Source organism: Gouania willdenowi, chromosome 6 (assembly GCF_900634775.1).
Source record: "Gouania willdenowi chromosome 6, fGouWil2.1, whole genome shotgun sequence".
NCBI classification, from domain to species: domain Eukaryota; kingdom Metazoa; phylum Chordata; class Actinopteri; order Blenniiformes; family Gobiesocidae; genus Gouania; species Gouania willdenowi.
Window position 1 is genome coordinate 60,693,675 of NC_041049.1, and position 20,097 is coordinate 60,713,771.

Sequence of the window (20,097 nt, forward strand, 5' to 3'; positions counted from 1 at the left end):
GAATTACACTAAAATATTAAATATAATGGTGGTTTCGTAATCCATTGTTATCCCCTTAATTCTAACCTTTAAAGCCCTTCATTACTCTGACTTATTTGTCTGCTCAAATTGTAATAACGTTGAAATCACCATTAAAAAAGAGTGTAAACATGACTTTGGACAACACAGTTGCTCAAAGAGAAATTCTACACTTTTCAAAAAGGTACAACATATCTGCTCCCATAAATAAACACACAATTAACTTAACTTACATTCACAAAATAAATCCATGAACTAAGATCAAGATAAAACAAGTCACTGTTATTTGAAGATTAGGTGGTTTGGAGCACTCATGCTTCACATTGTTTCAAAACATTTTTAGATTTGTCTAACTTTTGTTCAAAGCAATACATATTATTATTGTTATTTGTTTATTTATTATGATTTCTACTGTACCATCTTAGATTGAAAGCACTTATGTATGTTTTTTGCTTGCTTTTTATGTTTGTTCCTTTTCTGTTGATGATTTCGTTTTCAAAATGCTTCTAATTTTATGATCCTACTTATTGTTGTATATGATATTGATGTGCAGTTTTTTTTTTTTTCAGTTAAAAATGTAAACTAATTTGAATTATTCAATTAAAAATTAAAACTAATTTAAAATTTTCAATTAAAAATTAACTAACTAATTAAATTATTTTATAATTAAAAATTAAAAACAGTAATCAAGTAATCCCTTTTGCGGTCAGTTTTGTATCCAGTGGGTGGCGGTAATGCACTCATTGTTGAGTTCAAACTGCCAATAAGCTCAACGAAGAAGAAGAAGGAATCCTATTGGTTGCGGCTGGAGCTTTTCTCATGACGTCACCGATTAGGAAGGAAGGGAGGGAAGTTTGAAAATCTAGCAGCGACGGTGACGAAACAAAAAAAAAGAAATACAACACACTCTGCTGAACGATGAACAGACAACAGTAAGTACACTACAATGTGTTAACTTACCGGATTGTATGAACTCCATGTATTATGTTGTTTTAACATTTCAGCTACATTTCAGAGTAACCAACAGGAGTTGAGTTGTATCACAACGACAGTTAGAGGCCTGCTCGCTCCGCTTTATTTACACGATTCGATCATATACTTCTATGTTCAAGCACTAACTGCTGTTTTAACGTGATATTTTGTGTTTCTTTAGGAAGGGTAGAACTCCCCGCAGGCCGCCGCCTAAAAAGTTCCCCGGCAGCCAGTCGGACCCAGTCGGGGTAAGGGCAAAACAAGGAGTAAAGAAGCAGATGAGAGGGAGAATGCTAGTTAGTTAGCATCCACATTAGCTTTTAATAGCCATTGCTGCAGCTGCCGGATTAACCTCCGTCCTCGTGGAATCTGCATTAATTAGAGTTAAGAATTGGGCTCTCAATGTTGACTGAATATCCGTTAAACTTCGAGATTTTTTATTCTTGTTTGTTTAAACGAGGTATTTGAATGCACACAAATAAACTTTTCCTATTTTTATAGTCCAGGTTTTTTTTTTCTCCCCCAGAAAACCTGCCAAAAAATTGACAAAAGATGTGTGCTGCACGGAAGCTTATTGCATTCACAAAAGGAAAAAAGGTTTCGTTTTTTCTGAATTGATGAGATTAAAAATAGTAAATGAAAAATTCTCCGTTTTTATAGGAAATATTTTTTTTTTGTTTTTCTGAATTCATTAGATCAATTTTATGGGAAATGTTGTTCTTTTTTTTTTCTGAGTTGTTGAGATAAATTTACAAAGGGAAATTCCGAAAAATATTTCCCATAAAAACTTATCTCATCAACTCAGAAATACTGAAAATATTTCCTATAAAAAACGGGGCTATATATTTTTCATTTACTTATTTTTATCAGTTCAGAAAAAACGAAAAATTTTTTCTTCTTCTAAAAATGCAATAAGCTTCCGTAATACATGTTAAATGAGAAAAACCATTACGGCTAATCTCTGCTTTTTTGCAAATAATTTACCAGGAGTATTCAGTGTAATGTCGGATTCAGGGAATGTAGGGGATATCAAGTAGAATAATAATCAGCCTTATTTAAGCCTCAAATTCAAAAGGCATTCTTACCAAAAAATAAAATTCCAACTATAAATACCCAAGGCTTTAATTTAGTTATTTTTAAAAATAGAGGAAAAACAATGTTTACTAAGGTTAAAAGTTTTGATATACTCCAGGTTTGTACGGAAACACTAGTACAAAAAATAGTCAAATCAAATTCCTTTTGCAGTAAATGAAGATATTGCGCTCAATTTCAAGGAGTGATGTACAATACTATCAGCCAGTTATCGGTATTCGCCGATATTTGCTTTAAAATTAAGTATATGGGATATTGGCCATTTGTCATATTTTGCACAAGGAATTACTACAATTTTCAGCTTGGTCTTATTTCTCGATTTGCCAGCTGGCCGACATGATGAAAGTGTGCAGAATAATTCTGTATCTTAATTCCTCTACAGAATCTAGATGATCTCTGCATTTAGGTGTGGAACAGAACATATCACTATTCCTATTTGTTATTGGCTAAATATCAAATTAATCAGAAAATTAAATGTAGCATTTAAGATCAATCTAAAAATGTAAAAAAAAAAAAAAGTGATGCAATTTCACATTCTTGCTGCAAGTACTCCTGGGGATAGAGATGAGTTGCTTTGGAAAAGTCTTTTTACATCTATTTATTCTATATCTTGGAGATCCCAAAGACTCCTCTTGTAATTTTTAACTGGTTGAAAAGTCATTTCTCAGTCATGGTGGGAATCTGGACAGCAATCTTTTCAGGAAATACGTTTACAATGACATCACAATAACTACTAAAACTCTTCAAGGCTCATACAAAGTATTGTAATGTATTTTTATTCACTCTTTAAAGCTTAACTATAAGGTTCAGGTTTTTTTATTTTTTATTTTCAATTAAACCTAGAGTAACAGTGCTGATGCTTTTCCTCTCATCCACTTTTCTCACACGTCCTTGTGTTTTCAGGTGTACTGCCGTGTGCGTCCTCTTGGTCAGGATGATAAGGAGTGCTGCATTGAGGTAATCAGCAGCTCCACTATACAGCTGCATGCTCCTGAGGGCTTCAAAACAAACCGCAATGGAGAATACAAAGAGGTAAAAAAATTTAGTGGATTTGATTTGGTTCACAATGTATGTGTTCAGTGCCTATTGTTGAAGAAAGTTATCACATTTGACCTGAAATTCTGTAATTACTAATATCTGTGTGAATGCTTTCCAAAATACTGAATAAACTATAAAGGGATATGGAGAAGTTAGTTTACTTATACCTTCTTTTTCCAATATTTGATATCCACATTTTTCATAAATTCCTAAATAAATAGATACCTATCGTTTGAGAGCGAGTCTTGTGGAGTGGCCAACCTACTGCACTGCTTTTTTACTGTTTTTTATTAGGAAAAACGTATCTGATTAGTTAGTATTAATTAATTAATTGGACACTGACTCAAGTCAGTAAATTTTGACTGAGAGGCTGGTGTTTCTTGCCCAAAAAATGTAGGTTTAACCCTGATGTTCTTAACTTTTATTTATACACTGTAATTGTTTTCAGAGTTCCACTATGAGTCTGTAACAGTGTAACTTTTAGTATTTATTATTATTCTCATTTAAAAATTTTCTTTTGTACTCTAAACTGTTCACATATTGTTTTTTAATAAGTAGTTCAGTAAAATTACAGATGTTTTCCATAACATGATGAATAATCATGATAAATAATAGTGATTACAATATTGATTCAAATATTTCCGATTATCGTTTTATTCATAATCGTGTTGCCCTACCCATAAGAGATCAATCTAAAACTGTTATTTTGGCTCTGATGCAGCTGTGCCACTGATGCACTGTTTATACATTTATTTATTAAAAACCTCTTATTCTTTTTTGTCTTTCAGACACAGTACTCATTTAAAAAAGTCTTTGGAGTGTCAATATCTCAAACGGATCTCTTTGAGCATGTGGCCAAACCTCTGGTTGATGACCTGATTTCTGGGAAAAATGGTGAGAGTGCTGTTTAACTGGAAACCAATGCTGAGTATTTTGTCATTCTTTACTGGTTTGTTCTCTGTTTCTTGTAGGCCTGCTTTTCACATACGGGGTGACGGGAAGTGGGAAAACTTTTACCATGACTGGATCTCCAGGTGAGGGTGGACTCCTGCCTCGCTCCCTATACATGATATTCAACAGCATATCTCCTTACCAGGCCAAAAGATATGTAAGTGACTATTGTCTTCTGTACCCACATAGTGTTTGTTTTGTTATCACTGAGATTAATTTGTCATTTTTATCTTTATTTTACAGGTTTTTAAGACGGATGATAAAAATGGTATGGAGGTTCAGAGTGAGGTTGAAGCTTTGTTGGAGCGTCAAAGGCGGGATCATGTTTCCATACCGAAAACACCGTCTTCCAGGCAAAGACTACAACTTTTTTGTGCACATGTTCGTGATGCAACTCGAGCCACAGAAGAATTCGTGTCAAATATGCAACCTAAATAATTTCTAAATTGGTGTTTGCTGATTAATTGCTGAAGTACAGCATTTCATTTCCTATATGATCCCAGATCTAGTGATAATGGAGGATATATAATAATTATTTTCAATTGGAAAAACTCACTGGAGATAATTTTAGTGTATTTGCGATTTTTAGTTTCTTGATATACATTGAAAGTGACAATTCATCTCATACTCATAATTCATCACATGATGCTGTGCAGTTTGATTGACACAGTTAGGGCCTGCATTAAATTTGACAAAATGGATACTTGTGAAAACCTTTATTTGCTTTGCTTTTCAGGCAAAAACTGGATCCTGAAATTGCTGATATGATTAAAACCGAGGATGCGTACCAAACTGAGGGAGTAGACGAAGACAGCAGCTACTGCGTCTTTGTCTCCTACGTGGAAATTTACAACAACTACATCTACGACCTTCTGGAGGAAACACAAGATGATGTCATCAAGCCAAAGTGAGTGCAGACTGCATGAGACTCAAATAATGCCTAATTAATGTGTTGTAGCCGGACTAATGGGACATAAAAGCAGTGTTTTCCCACAGATTGCACACTGTTGTCAGAGTAGCAAAAAGACAAAACAACTTTTTTCTTTCTACTAGGTGGAATGGTGGAGGTACACCTGTGCATCCGAGCACTGAGTCCATGTATGTGATCAGTGGAAAACTCACACACTCAAACATCAGAGTAGCTCATTTAGCTGAACTGTAGAAACACACAACTGTGCAGTTTGGATGGAAGCCTCAACAATACTGGCGACATTTAATGTGGCACATTGCTTGTTGTGTCGTGTAATGCTACTGGAAATTAGGGCTGTGCGATATTTATATTGATATTTAAATCAAGATATATCAAGTTTTTTATTTTGGCTTTATAGAAAAATATAATATCGCCTATATCGATATGCTTATATTTTATAGCTTATTTTCTATCAAAGTCCTTTTTTTAAGAGTCGCTGCTTTCATTACTTCTCAGAACAGCATGAAAAGCAAAGTTAGATAAATTGCTGAGTGCGTCCTAACCAAGACCTTCCCCATAAACAAGCCACACTGCAGAACTCACTCACACGTGCTGTCCCTTATAGGAGAAAAAGCTAAAAGTGGCACATATTGTGCAGCTGTTTGTTAATTTAGAAAAATTGTCAGGGTGGCATTTATCAGCAAATTTAACTCAGAATTGTGTTTCTGCTAAGACTTTATTTTAATTTAATTATCAAAATTTATATCGTATATTGACACTTTGAGAAAAAAATATTGAGATATGATTTTTTGGTTCATATCACCCAGCCCTACTGGGAATCTCTTATTTGTGTTGAATTCAGGATTATTATTTACTGTGACTATTGTGATGGAGATAAACAGAACTTCCATGATTTTTCCTTATATAGTGCAATGTTATGTACTGTAAATATATATTTAAAAAATGTATACGATTTTAATCTCTGCTGAGGAGGGAATGCTTTCATTGGTGTTTTTTTGTTTTGTTTTTAGGTTAGCAGGATTATGTTAAAAATATTTAAGGGCTTTTAACAAAATTTTAATCAAAGATGGATCTTATGCCATCAATGATTCCATTGAATGTTGAGATTAAAGATTTGGATAAATAAACTAATTTTAGATGAGTTTATTTAAAAATAAATCAGAAAACCGCTTTGTCTCTTCAATTATCCAAGATCAGATAATCGGATCTAAAATATGCCTTTCATCTATATTTAAAAAAAAAAGTGGGGGGGTGCCCTTACATACATTTGGACCGGACCAACTGTATTATTATTAATTAGGATAATAATTTCTTCCAAGCCTTTAAAGTGTGAATGATCAATATTTGGTGTTTGTCGGAGGTGTTTTAGGTGAAAATATCTGAATATGGTTCAAAACTGTTTAGTGGAAGCAGACGTTGGGGATGAGGCCTTTTGAAATAGTCAAGCGTTGAATTCAACTCAGGCCGAGGTTATCTACTAGCTTGTATGTTCTCCCTGAGTGCGTATGCATCTCACCGGTTCCTGCCTTAGATAAAACAATTAATGTTATGGTTTCATTTATTCAGACAACTTTATTCAGGAAATTTACTTAAATCTTCTGACATGTTTTGAAGTAAATTTCAAACCTTAATATATTATTATTATTATTTAAAAAAAAAAAAATGAAGACAAAGTGAACTTGCTGGAATTAAAACACACATATTTTAACTAGAAGAGATCTGTCGCTGAGCAATGTGATGCTCATATTTTTGACACAAACAAGCAAAAGGTGCCAAAATGACAACACATAATGTCTCCAGTGTTGATGAGTCTTTTTGTTGTCATGGCGATCCCTAAAATACCCCATGCTGCTGCTTGTAGTAACAACATTTGTGTTCTCCCTTTAATCTGTTTGCTGCTAATGTGCTGTTTCTGTGATTGCTCTCTGTGGCTGGAAAAAAAGCAACAATTATCCTCTTGTTCTCCTTTAACCCTCTCAGTTCTGTACTTTACTCCGTCCTGCTGCATGTTTGAGCCTTTTTGGTTTTGTTCAGTAAGTCACTTGGTAAATTTGTCACCATAGAGCTCCTCAGTCCAGAAGCCTGAGAGAAGACCAGAACCACAACATGTACGTGGCAGGGTGCATGGAAGTGGAAGTGAAGTCTGCAGAGGAAGCTTTTCAGGTCTTTTGGAGAGGTGAGATGGGTTTTCACTGAGTTCTGTCTCCTACACTGACTGCACTGATGATTGTAGATGGAAGTGACCTGGCACTGGTGGCCTATGGTTCTCCTTTGGCCAGGAAATGACTTGGTTAATCTTCTCTCTGAGCAGAATTTTGAAATAATTTTTGATTAGGTGAAAGGAGCTCTTAACAAGTGCCGTTTCTGTTCAGGTCAAAAGAAGAGGAAGGTTGCAAACACTCGACTGAACCGAGAGTCCAGTCGCTCACACAGCGTGTTCATCATCAAACTGGCTCAGGCTCCTCTTGATGCAGAGGGGGACAATGTCCTGCAGGTCAGATTGTGCTTCTTTTTGCAGTTTCGGGAGTGACATGACAAGTGCTGTTGAGATTAAAAAAGTGTACAATTAATTAATCATGCTCTAATCTCTTTTTTAATCGCACCTAAAATTGCTGAGAAATGCCCTCAACTTGAGGTATTTTCATTTAAATGACATTATTGTGGCAGATCAAAATATTAATATATAACAAAGTGGCTTCATAAAGTAATTTATTGTTTGTTTTTAACAGACTTGAACAGATGCAGGCATAGACATTTACGTGTCATATTGATGTGTGCTCTAGTTAATCTCCAAATAATAGAAAATACAAATGAAATGTAGCGTCATATGTAGTGCTATAAGTGGGCACATTATAAACAGTAAGAACACATTTCTGACACCGAACTTGTTGTTTTTTTTCTTACCTTCAGATAATAATATTTATGCAGTGAGTTTGTTCATTTGTCAGTCATGGTGTGCTCGCAGCATGTAGCTGGTGATAAGGTAAACTCTTTCTTGCACAATTGCACAAAACTAGGCTTTAGTTTTCCATCCGGTGTTTTTGAAAGCCAAAATTAATGCAAACGAAGCTGAGCAGCTCAGCAGTCTCCCGTCTTGTATTGTAGTCCGTGCATCAGTATTATGGGTATATTGGGAACTGGGAAATGAGAAAGGTTCTGCGCTGTTTGGAGTGCTAAAAAAAGTTATAACAGCGTTATTTTTTTAATTAATCACAATTGACGCATTAAAGTGACAGTCCTAGACATGACAAATAACAGAACATGGATTAATGGCTGTGTTGATATGATTGTCTGTCAGGATAAGAACCAGGTAACTGTCAGTCAGCTGTGCCTGGTGGATTTGGCAGGAAGTGAACGCACAGGCAGGACCGGGGCAGAAGGCACTCGAGTACGTGAAGCAGGTCTGTGGGAATGGTTTATTTTTAACCTCAGATGAGGATCAAGAGGCTGTAGATCTAATGCAGTTTTAACTCACAGGTAACATTAACCAGTCGTTGCTGACCCTGAGAACCTGCATCGAAATCCTTCGAGAGAACCAAATGTGTGGCACCAGCAAGGTATGTATTAATACTTTACCTGAAGTTCACTGTTGGATTATTGCATTATCGTAACTTTTCTCTCTTCTAGATGGTTCCCTACAGAGACTCCAAGATAACACACCTGTTTAAAAATTACTTTGATGGTGAGGGAAAAGTCCGAATGGTGGTTTGCGTCAATCCCAATGCGGACGATTACGAGGAAACATTGGTAAGTTGCTCTCACTTTTCAATTTGAATATTATAATTAGAGCCTTTTGGCATATCACAGATTAATTTCCTGCATATCTGAGACACAGCAGCTCCTCTGCTTCGTCTGGCCCCTCCTCCTCCATAGTATAGCCCCGCCCCCTACTTACAGCAGTAACAGGGCTGCTCTACTGAGAGAAACTGCCCTATTTTGCTCCTGCTCCCGTGACAATATCATCATCATAGAAACACACTAGAGCAGGGGTGCCCACACTTAATACATTGAAGGGCCAAAAATGAATTGCAGTGGAGGGCCACAGGTCAAAACTAAACATTCATGTTCCAGCAAATGAAATGAAATATGCCAATAACATAACTATGCAAAATAAACACTTAAAGGAGTTTTGAAATTAAATAATGCTTTTCTTTATTGTGTTTTATGGGATAATAATATGAAACATCTAAATGCCTTGAAAGACATTTAGTGCAATACAAATTCACCAAAATGGGACACAACATACCCCGCCTATACAATCAAAACACTACATTTTCCCTGCTGTGAAAAATCCTTAAAAAATTGAGAAAAATAACATAATTGGACAGCTTTAATAATAATAATTATAATAAATAAGTTTTATATCATGCTTTTCAAAGAAAATTCAAAGACTCTTTTCATTATGCTTTGGATTTTTTCTTATGACTCACTGTACTATAATTTTTTTATTATTATTGCAAAAATGTATTTAAAAAAAAAAAATCAAATCTGGGCAGTGGGCCAAAACTAATCCCTTGCTGGCCAACTTTGGCACTCGGGCCGCAAATTGGACGGTTATGCACTAGTGCATGTTAAGGAGGGCATTCTAGTTTATTTTTTAGAGAGCAGGTTATTGAGTATGCTAAATGGAGTCATGAAGAAACCACTCTATGCATCAAATAACAGTATTCAAAGTTTAAAACTGTTATCTTTGTGTTGAATTCCGCTCTTTTTAGTGTAAAATCCATGCCTGGAGGCTTCTGAGTTTCAGAGAGATTATTCAGTGCTGTTAATTAATATAATCACCTCTCATTCAAACATTTGTTTATAATTTTGACCAATCAGTTGTACATTAAAGTAAAACACATGACTAACTATTAAGTCCCATGACTGCCTCACTTCACTTCATGCTGCCATGAAGGATTTAATGTAATGTAAATGACTTTATTGAAATTTTTGAAACTGTTCCCACTAATGTATGTATTTACTGTAGAGACACTGGGCCTATTCTTCTTGTATATCAGTGTGTTTACAGTCCTTATGTTGGCAACTTGACTGTGTTACTAATGTGGTAGTGTCCTGCTTCTTTGTCTTCAATATTTTGAATATTATAAAGATTTGTGTTCATGTACGGTATATATCCTGTGTATATCAATGTTCTTATTCTATTTTTAATTCCCAAACATCCTGAATTTGTCGGGCTCTAATTATAATACGTATTGTCTTTTTGCTGTTTTGACAGCTGGTGATGAGGTTTGCAGAGATGACTCAGGAGGTGGAAGTGGCTCGTCCAGTGGAGAGGCCGATCTGTGGCTTTACACCAGGGCGTCGTCATAGAAACCAGGCATTCAAAGAGGAACTGACTCGCAAGCTAGTGGAGCGAGGTGGTCCCATCGACACAGGTAATATTCACAGAGCACAGGGTTGATAATAAAGACATTTTTAAAAATGCCATAGCCACTTATCAAACAAACTGTTTCACAACCTCAAAGTACTTGACAATAATGAAGGCTTGTATTGTTTGGCCCAATCTACCCTAAGCAGTAAATTAGGTTTCAGTTTCTTGAATTTGTATTGTTTTTAATTATTTGTGTTCTAAACTGATGATGTTGCAGTGATGTTTAGGATGGAAACTTCTTTTCTCTCATACCCCGAGATTTCATTATTTTTTTAATGGTAAAATGATCCTAAAGAGAAGTGACAGGTGGTGAGAAATGTTTATATGAAACATATTTTAATAATTCTTAACTACGAATGTGTAAGTCATAGAATTGTAACATGGTTCCCCAGTTTTTTGTTTAATTAATTTGTAATTAACAGTTCCATAGGCATTTCCAGAAAATTACAATTACAAGGTCAATTATCTGAACTCAATTACATTTCAATAATAATTACAACAGTAACAGATTTTTTCAATTATAATTACAAATATAATTACACCATAATTGTAATTAACTATTAACTACACAATTATAATTGACCTCAACCCTGTCATAAAAGTTAGTAAAATATAATAAAAGTCAGTAACTGTATAAAACGTTCCGTATATGACGTTCAGTTCATTTTAAATCAACACTGGCTTATGTTCTTTGTTTTTGTGCAGATTTCCATGTTTTGACCAACCTGGTCCAAAGCCTCCCCCCACTGCCGTCTTCAGAGGTGACCGACCCTCACGATGACATCACTCTTCCTCGACTGATCGAGGCTTTGGAGAACAGGCAGAGAATCAGGCAGACGATCGTTGACGAGTACAACAGAAAAGGTGATCATTCCTTTTCACTTCTTTTCAGATCGATTGATTTCTCACTGCAACCTTTTCCATTTGTGCTGATTATTCTTTCACCTCCATATTTTAACAGCCGACATGATCAGGTCTATGATTCAGCACATAGATTCCAACATGGTGTCTACAGAGAACATTCTCCAAGAGCAAAATGTCAAACTGCTGGAAAAAGACCAACTTATCCAGAGCGGCAAGATGGAGATTGAGCGTCTGGAGAAGAAGATCAAGACACAAGAATACAAGGTGGGAAAGATTGGAATGTACCGTAAATCCAGTACATTCCAGTACTTAGACGTAGTTTGAAAGCTGGTAAAATGGTCTTTTCTCACATGGTTCGGTATCAGATTGACGTCCTGCAGAAGACTACTAAAAACTACGAGGATGACAAGCGCTCCATGCAGCAGGAGCTGGAAACCAGAGAGCAGAGGCTGCACAGAGAGCTGTCAGAGAAACGGCGCATGGAGCAGCGCATGCAGGGCATGGTGACAGACACCCAACACAAGTGGGAGAAAGAATGCGTGAGTCCCTCAGCAACACTTAGAATACCTACAAAACATGAAGATTTTCACTAATGACGATTGAACTTTTATGCTTCTCTACAGGACAGACGAGTGAATGCGATGCAGCTGACGATGCAAAACAAGCTTTGGGTAAAAGACGAAAAGTTAAAGCAGCTGAAAGCGATTGTGACGGAGAGCAAAACTCCAGGCCGTCCTGATCCACCGCCACGTCAGACACACACGGCTCCGCAGTCTCAACCTCGGTGGCAGCGTCCATCCAGAGAGGAAGGTCCTCCAAAGAGATCTGCGTCACCTTCACCTCTACCTGTAAGCAGTCTTTAAAGCACTCAACACAGCGATCATTTAGACTCAAACCATCAAATTAATATGAACATGCTTGGGACAATAACTTTTTATCAGATGAAGGCATAGTGTAGGGCTTATAGGTCAATAAATGGAACATAATTAGCTTGAATTAAGATGTGAAAGGTTGAAATTTTTGTTTTGATCTCCACTGTAACACTTTTGCGCATCGAGTCCTGTAGACTTTCGTCTGGTGGTTTGGCTTTTTTTTTTTTTTTTAACAGACTGAAAGTTGCAACAAAACAGTTTCAGATGTTTATTTTGAGGCTTACATGGAAAGATTCAAATCTGGTCAAAATGTAATGCCTCACAGTGAGATATCATTGTAGGAAATACCGGTGTTGCAGACCATATTAACCCTTGCCCACATTATACCCAGGGTGTAAAAAAGCCTAGGCCAGATTATACCTTTCAGGTTTTGATTACATTTACACAGTATATTTATTAACTACAATTTTCAAATCAATAAAATATTGGCATACATCTTCAATGTACTTTCTTAGACACATGTTTAGTTTCCTGCATTTTTCCTTACGGCGTAGCCACACGGCCATACAGTAACTTCCTTTTTTTATGTGAACATCCTTTCTATTTCTCGTACACCAGGGGTATACAATACCCCACGTACTGCATAGGGTTATACAGTACAAGCTAGAACAAAAATGGTCTCAAGTGAAATCATCTTTGTATTGAAGCAAAAATCGTCTGTGTGTGGATCAAATATCTTCTCGACGCAGTGTCTGTTCGACCTGAAACTTTTTTACAAGCTTGCACACACGCCAAATGTGTATATCCGTTACTTTGGACTTATTTGGTGATTACGTTTCAAAATGTTTATTTTAATTTTATTTTGAAATCGTCTGAGCAGCTGCATTCACACTGATATACTAGCAAAGCTGTAAAGTCTCATGCATTGGGCATGAGACACAGGCATTTCAACTTGATGTGAGGAGTGGGTGCACGCGGCGACTGATGCGCCTGCGTATGTGAGACTGCGCCCACGGAGGATAGATGGACAGGTAGCAACACACACACTCTCACAAGTAGGTGCGTGCGGCTGATGCGCATGCGTGTGTATGAGACTGAGCCCACGGAGGAAAGATGGACGGTACCACAAAGAGGAAAGGTTTTAACAGCACCTTAATACCTACAATAAATGGCACTAACCATAATATGTCACACACCTGCTATTAGAAAATGTTAAATGCTAAATAAAAACCTTTATTTGTACAAATTTGTCTTTTATCAGATTCTACCTAAACTGCAGCATTGGTACAAACGTTATCAATTTATCATGCGCATGTCCCATAGAATTGAACCAGGGAAATTGCATTTGCTATTTTACTTTTTACCTGCAAATATACCCCTTTATAACACCCCAGAGTACTGAGTATGTACACCTCTATGTACATCCAACCTTCATACACATACTCATTTGGACGTATGTGACAACTCCACTATATGAATACATACTTCTAACGGGCACTGTACTAGTGGTAAGACTGCATGCAAGACTATATGCATCCCTCTATGGGACTCCACATCCCACAATGCATGGCATGAAACTTTTCCATTAATGTCAATAAGAGAGTGCCTACAATGAAGATCACAACAAACATTTGAGCATCTGAGTCAACCTTTTACATATTTTTTTTTTGCGAAAATTATATTTGATTTATTGATCTATAAGCCCTATGCTAAGTCTTTATCTGATTAAAAAAAATAATTGTTGTCCCTAGCAGCTTTCAAAATCTACAGTATTTTCATACTGTTATGACTTTAGGGTTCTACACTACAAAGATAGATGATTATATCCTGGATTTATCTCTGTTAGCGGGCTTCACCTAACCAAACATTCTCCGTCAGACCGAAGATGCACTACGAATCTCGATTACAACTCGCTAAGTTTTAGGAGGCGGACCTTTCATACTTGCTCAGATCTTACTCAGAACAGAACCTGGTCCCGACCAGATTAGGTGTTCAGCCTAAGTTACCATGGGGATTTAGCTCCATAAGACGTTAGCCAGCTTCGCAGTCCAGCACACACTGATTAAATCCCGGAAGTTTGCATGATAAGAGGAAATCTAGCTTTGTAGCATAGGCCCAATAAGATGTAAATCTTAAGCGCAAGAAAAAGTATTAGAAAGCCATCAATGTTGCTCAAGTGTGGTAATGAATAACAAAAATGTATCAAAACTACTTTTTTTGTCTAATGTACTATTTCAATTTGCACTGTAAACAGCAGGGAGCTCAGGATGGTAGTGAAAGTTATCCGTCCTCTAGCACATCCATAAGAAGCTGTATTTCAGCAGACTCCACTGCCAGCAGAGCCAGGAGGAAGAACGGAGAAGAGGGAGTCTGCTTCCCCTCCCCTACAAAGGTTCTAGGGCTTAATGAGAGAAGCTGCTGGGTCAGTGAGGTTCAACTAAAGGCGTTGATCTGTTGTTAAGCCCAGAACATTGGATTTATTGATATTTTTCATGATGCATTTGATCTAGTCGTTGATGCATTACGTCTAACGTTATTAAAATCCTATCTTGATCAGACATCAACACCAGTACGACCCCTGCACCGTCGTTCACGGTCTGCAGGCGGAGAAAAGTGGGTGGACCACAAACCTGCCTCCAACCTGGACCTGGGAACTGTTTTACAGCCCCTCATTCCCAACGCCATCCATGTGTCCACACCCAGCGAGAAGACCCTCGCTAAGTGTGACCGTTATGTATTGACACATCAGGAGGTAGCATCTGATGGAGAAATAGAAACTAAACTTATTAAGGTCAGTTGGTCAATTGTCTTTTCTTTCTTATTGCTTTTTAAAAATGTATCTGTGTATTGGTCATTTGTTGCATAAATTGCAGTTACATGAGTTGGCTCTGAATTGTATAAATTTATTATTTCAGGGAGATGTGATGAAAACAAGAGGAGGAGGACAATCTGTCCAATTCACAGACATAGAGACACTGAAACAGGCACTGACCAATGCACCAGGGTAACGCCGCATTTACAGTCCTAAAATAAATTTTATTCAAGGACACAAAGTACGATTTCAATAGTTTTTTTTAGATATAAGAACATGTGAGAGCAAGGCTCTGTTAAAATATTTGGTACTACTTTTGTCATGAAAGGCGGAAAAGGCGATCCTCTGAAGGTGCTCCGGCCACTGGGAATCAAAATGATGGAGCTTGGACAGATGTGGAGACGAGGGTAAGTTGATTTAAAATCAGGCTAAAGTGTAACAGGGTCTTAGAGAAAACTTTAGAGGGGAAGTCTTTAGAGCAGGGCCGTCAAATTCGCTGCCCATAATTGAAAATTATATTTTAATGTTTTTTACATACGCCCCACTGTATAATTTCATGTGGCCCCCAAAGTAAACATACAAAATGACAGAAAAATATTAAATAAATACACAAAACAAAAGCAAGAATACATTAAAAAATGCAAAGAATTACAACATTAAGTAAAACACAAAAAACTACTACAAAAATGAACAAACGAGAAGAATAATACACGAAGTCACTCCAAATAATTACTCAAAACTAAAAGAGTCCGCAAACCCACAGTATTAAACAAACAAGCAAAACAACCAGAGAAATACACAAAAACTACTCCAAAAAACTGCAAAATTACAACACAAATACACAATATGACTCCAAAAAACATTCATTTCACAAGAAAGATACACAAAAGGACAATAGAAATTCAAGACAACAAACATACACAGAATGACAGAAAAACACCCAAAATTACTATAAAAACTGTTTATTCTTTCCTGCATTATTCTAAATGCTGACTTAAATGTTGGCCAGCACATTGGACAGAGCTCACATTTGTAGAAACATCTTCTCAACAATGGATTTAGTCTCTGACTAAATTCTGTTTTAGGTGATGCTAATCAGATCCACTATCATTCACACAGACTCTATTTTGCATCATTAAGATACGCCACAGTGTGAGGAGCGAGGGAGGGGCTTGTAGATGTTTTTATTGTCCATTCACCAGAGGTGACAAGTAACCAAGTACAAATACTTTGTTACTGTACTTAAATAGTTTTTTTCTGGTATCCGTACTTTACTTGACATGGCGGCTTTTTATTTTTTCTCTTCACTTTTTTAAAACACATATCTATTCTTTCTACTCCTTACATTTTAAAAATGAACTTGTTGCTTTTAAGACCTTCAGAGATGACGTCACTACGTAAAAAGATGCATAGTTTTTGTAGTTTTAGCTTTTTTTGTTAGGCAGGTCCCTTAGTGTTATTGTAAACATTTTCAAGCATTTTGATTTATTTATTTATTTTTTTTAATCTTACAGCATCTTATCTTATCTCCAAATTTGATCTATAATAAGTGCTAAATTCTACAGGTGTTCAAAGGTAACAGATTTAACTTGTTTCCATGTACCAGTTTTCTACAAGTTCTTAAAATAATGAAAGATATGGAATTTGCTGGTTTAAACACCCAGTTTTCTTATTGAAGGGACATTTGTTTTACTTTTTCTGTTTTTACTGAAGTACATTTAGTAGCATGCACTTTTTATGTTTACTCAAGTAAAGGAGCAACATCAATACTTTGACCAGAGTCATTTTTTATTCAAGTATCTCTACTTGTACTTGAGTATTGAAGACTAGTACTTTTACCACCGCTGTCATTCACATTCCAACCATTCTTTTTCTTTAGTGCTCTAGAGCTGTGGAGATGAGGGCTGGATCTAAAGCTGGACCTGGCTACGAGCAACATGCAGTGATAAAGTGAGCCATCACTCTCTTAATAGGTAGCACATATGTCATCTTTAATATGGTCATAAATACTATGATCCCCTCTGTTTGTTACAGACGCAGAAAACCTTAAGTGTCTGCGGACCTCAACCCAACACACTCCTCTGATGTTGCCTGGCTGCTGTGCAATATTTAGCTGCAGCATAGATATTTAATCAACATTTCTCACTTTCTATTTCTGCATTTGTGTCATTGAAAAGGTCACCAAAGGTAGTTTTTGAACATATGTTATTTTCCTGTATTGTTTTTTTTTATTATTGAAAACCAGCGTTAATACAAAATGTACAGTTATTCCACAGCTGTTTTCCTTTTTGATTCATAGTAAATTTATGTCAAAGAACCAACAAACAAAAAACATCCCTCAAGAGTAAAGAGGGAGAGAAAGAAAGAAAAAATGCATGTGTGCTTAAATTAGTTGAAGAAAAAAGGTTCATAAATAGATAAAATAAAATGACATATAAAGGGGAGGAAAATTAATAGTACTAATAATAATAAAAAGATAGTGAATAAATAAAGGATACTGAGTGTGCTCACTAAAGAGTTTAATAATAAAGAATTAGATGCATCAGATTGAATGGGGAGTTGGGGCCCAGAGAGGTGAGGACATTATTTAGTAATTAAAAAAAAAAAAACTTGACCAGAAATTGACTAGTTTTGGACGAGAGAAACATATGGACATGGTCTGCCGGAGTTACACCATATCTATCACAGATATCATTCGTGCCTGAAAATAGCCTAAGTTTGTTTTTCGTGAAATGAATTTTATGGAGAACCTTAAACTGGATTAGACTAAGATGAGCACAAGAAGATGTAGAATTGACCCTGATCAGTGCCTCCCTTCACCACCCATCTGTCAAATCAAAGCCAAGCTCCCTTCCCCAACTCTCCCTGACCCTCACAAGGGAGGACATGTTCGAAGATGAAATGAGGTCAAATATAATACTCTTCGGATCTTATTACAAGCCATTGGAAGAGGGTATTTCAGTAATAAGAGATCCCATTGGAGATTGAGGGAAGGAAGTGAAATGTGTACGAGCATAATTCCGTGCTTGGAAGTATCAAAACATATGAGATTGGGGTAAGTTAAATTTAACTCGGAGATCATCAAAAGTAGCAAATAGGCCCTCTGAATATAATTCTGAAAAACAAGCCAGACCCCTCCCTCTCCACAAAGTGAAGGCTGTGTCTACACTGTATATAGTTAATTCTGCCTGTTAAAGAGAGAGGGAGAGAATTCCAGGCTGCCAGATCAGACCTATATCTTCCATTACTAACTTTGAAAAATTATTCTTATATAGTGAGGGGAGGGAGTGAGAAAATTCAATAGCTAAATAACAAAAGCTGTTGTGAGCTAATCGAAATGGTAGTGCATTTGATGGTATCTGCTTAGCTGCTATGTTCACTGGAAAACATTCGCTTTTATTGATGTTTAATTTATAACCTGAGAATGATCCAAAATGTTATCTACACAGTTAACTGGATTTGTGATTTATAGCATCAGGTCATCAGCATAGAGAGACACCTGATGTTCCAGTCCACCTCTAACAATACCAGTGAAACATGAACATTTAAGAGCAATGAAAAGAGGCTGTATTGCTATGGTAAGAGCAAAGGAGACATTGGGCAACCTTGGCGGGTCCCTCTTGATAGAGGGAAATATTCAGACCTTTGAAAGTTAGTTGTCACACAGGCAGAAGGGGCAGAGTATAAAAGTTGTATCCAAGAAATAAAGTTAGACCCAAAGCCGAATTTCACCAAAACAGAAAACAAGTAGTCCCATTCAACCCCGATCGAATGCTTTCTCTGCATCTAAAGATACAACCATTTCAGCAGTTTGGGACATGTTAGGAGATGGCACAATATTTAATATTAGATGATAGTTGACGACCTTTGGCAAACCCTGTTTGATTTATAGAAATTGTCTGGTAGACAATCGTCCAAACGACATGCTAGTACTTTGGCAAAAAGTTTTACGTCTGAATTTAACAAACTTATGATAATTTTCTTAGGAAGGCGCATGGTGGCTTAGTGGTTAGCACGTCCGCCTCACAGCAAGAAGGTCCTGGGTTCAAGCCCTGGGGTGGACACTTGGGTCCTTTCTGTGTGGAGTTTGCATGTTCTCCCCGTGCTGCGTGGGTTTCCTCCGGGTAGTCCGGCTTCCTCCCACAATCCAAAAACATGACTAAGGTTGATTGGAGTCTCTAAATTGCCCATAGGAGTGAATGAGTGAGTGGTTGTCTGTCTGTGTTGCCCTGTGATGGACTGGCGCCCTGTCCAGGGTGTACCCCCGCCCCGCGCCCTATGAGAGCCGGAGATTGGCACCGGCAGACCCTCGCGACCCTGATAAACAGGAATAAGCGGGTATGAAAATGGATGGATGATTGAGATTGAAGCCTGATTTAAAGTTGGCGGCAGAGAGCCCTGCTTCAGTGAGTCATTAAACATGTCTAATAACAAAGGTGCAAGTTGTTGGGGAAACTTTTTATAAAAGTCAACCGGAAATCCATCTGGCCCTGGAGCTTTGTTACTTTACATTAATTTAAGATAAGGAGTTAATTCTTCCAACTGTATAGGTTTCTCTAACTCCTCCTTGATACGAGAATTTATGATAGGATATATCAATGTTATCCAGGCAATGATCTATTGTGATTTTATGTGCAGGAGGTTCAGGCTGATACAGGCTAGAATAATAGGAAGCGAAGGTGGAGTTTATTTCAGCTGGGCTAGTAGTTAGAGAGTGAGAGGAGTCATATATTTGTGATGTGAAATTAGAGGCAGACTGACGTTTAAGTTGTAGGGCGAGGAGACCATATTCGTAGTATGTCCTTTTGGTCCGTCTTAAAAGGTACTCTGCTTTGTGGAGAGAAGATCATGATCGGATTGTAATTTGACCGTTTTAGCATACAATTCTGGACTGGGGGCGCTGAATATTTATTATCTATGCTGAGGATTGCATCAATAAGCTCTTGCTGTCTTCGCTTATTTTCCTTAGACAGATGTGTGCTGTATGAGATAATTACAACTTTTAATGTTTCCCATAACAAAGGATGATGTGGACTCAGTGTTATTGTTTTCAAGGAAGATTATTTTATTAGAAATATAATCGAAGAACACATCTTTAGCTAGTTGCCCTGTATTAAACTTCCACTATTTTGTAGTGGTAGGTGAGAGTGCTAAGTCTAAAATGTGAGGA

The 20,097-nt window shown here is 36.9% G+C and overlaps 1 protein-coding gene and 1 non-coding gene across 5 annotated transcripts; both read left to right on the plus strand.

Annotated features, from left to right (window-relative positions):
* Window positions 1–677: 677 nt before the first annotated feature.
* Window positions 678–17,103, plus strand: kif23 (kinesin family member 23). 4 transcript variants are annotated; one of them, XM_028449773.1, is made up of 24 exons: window positions 680–950; window positions 1,172–1,238; window positions 2,986–3,114; window positions 3,909–4,014; window positions 4,092–4,228; window positions 4,315–4,424; window positions 4,808–4,978; window positions 5,125–5,169; window positions 7,066–7,178; window positions 7,375–7,496; window positions 8,301–8,403; window positions 8,480–8,559; window positions 8,630–8,749; window positions 10,224–10,383; window positions 11,085–11,243; window positions 11,341–11,507; window positions 11,609–11,782; window positions 11,867–12,091; window positions 14,370–14,537; window positions 14,673–14,906; window positions 15,031–15,119; window positions 15,256–15,334; window positions 16,807–16,877; window positions 16,962–17,103. In XM_028449773.1, the coding sequence occupies exons 1-24, from the start codon at window positions 937–939 to the stop codon at window positions 16,975–16,977; spliced, it is 2,859 nt and encodes a 952-aa protein (XP_028305574.1). In that variant the 5' UTR covers window positions 680–936; the 3' UTR covers window positions 16,978–17,103. The 4 variants fall into 4 exon arrangements, with proteins under 4 accessions (XP_028305576.1, XP_028305574.1, XP_028305577.1 ...); XM_028449775.1 differs by lacking the exon at window positions 14,370–14,537 and having other exon boundaries at window positions 678–950; XM_028449774.1 differs by lacking the exon at window positions 5,125–5,169 and having other exon boundaries at window positions 685–950.
* Window positions 7,218–7,313, plus strand: LOC114466279 (Z30 small nucleolar RNA). Its single transcript, XR_003674428.1, has one exon. It is a non-coding gene; the product is annotated as a Z30 small nucleolar RNA (small nucleolar RNA).
* Window positions 17,104–20,097: the final 2,994 nt, after the last annotated feature.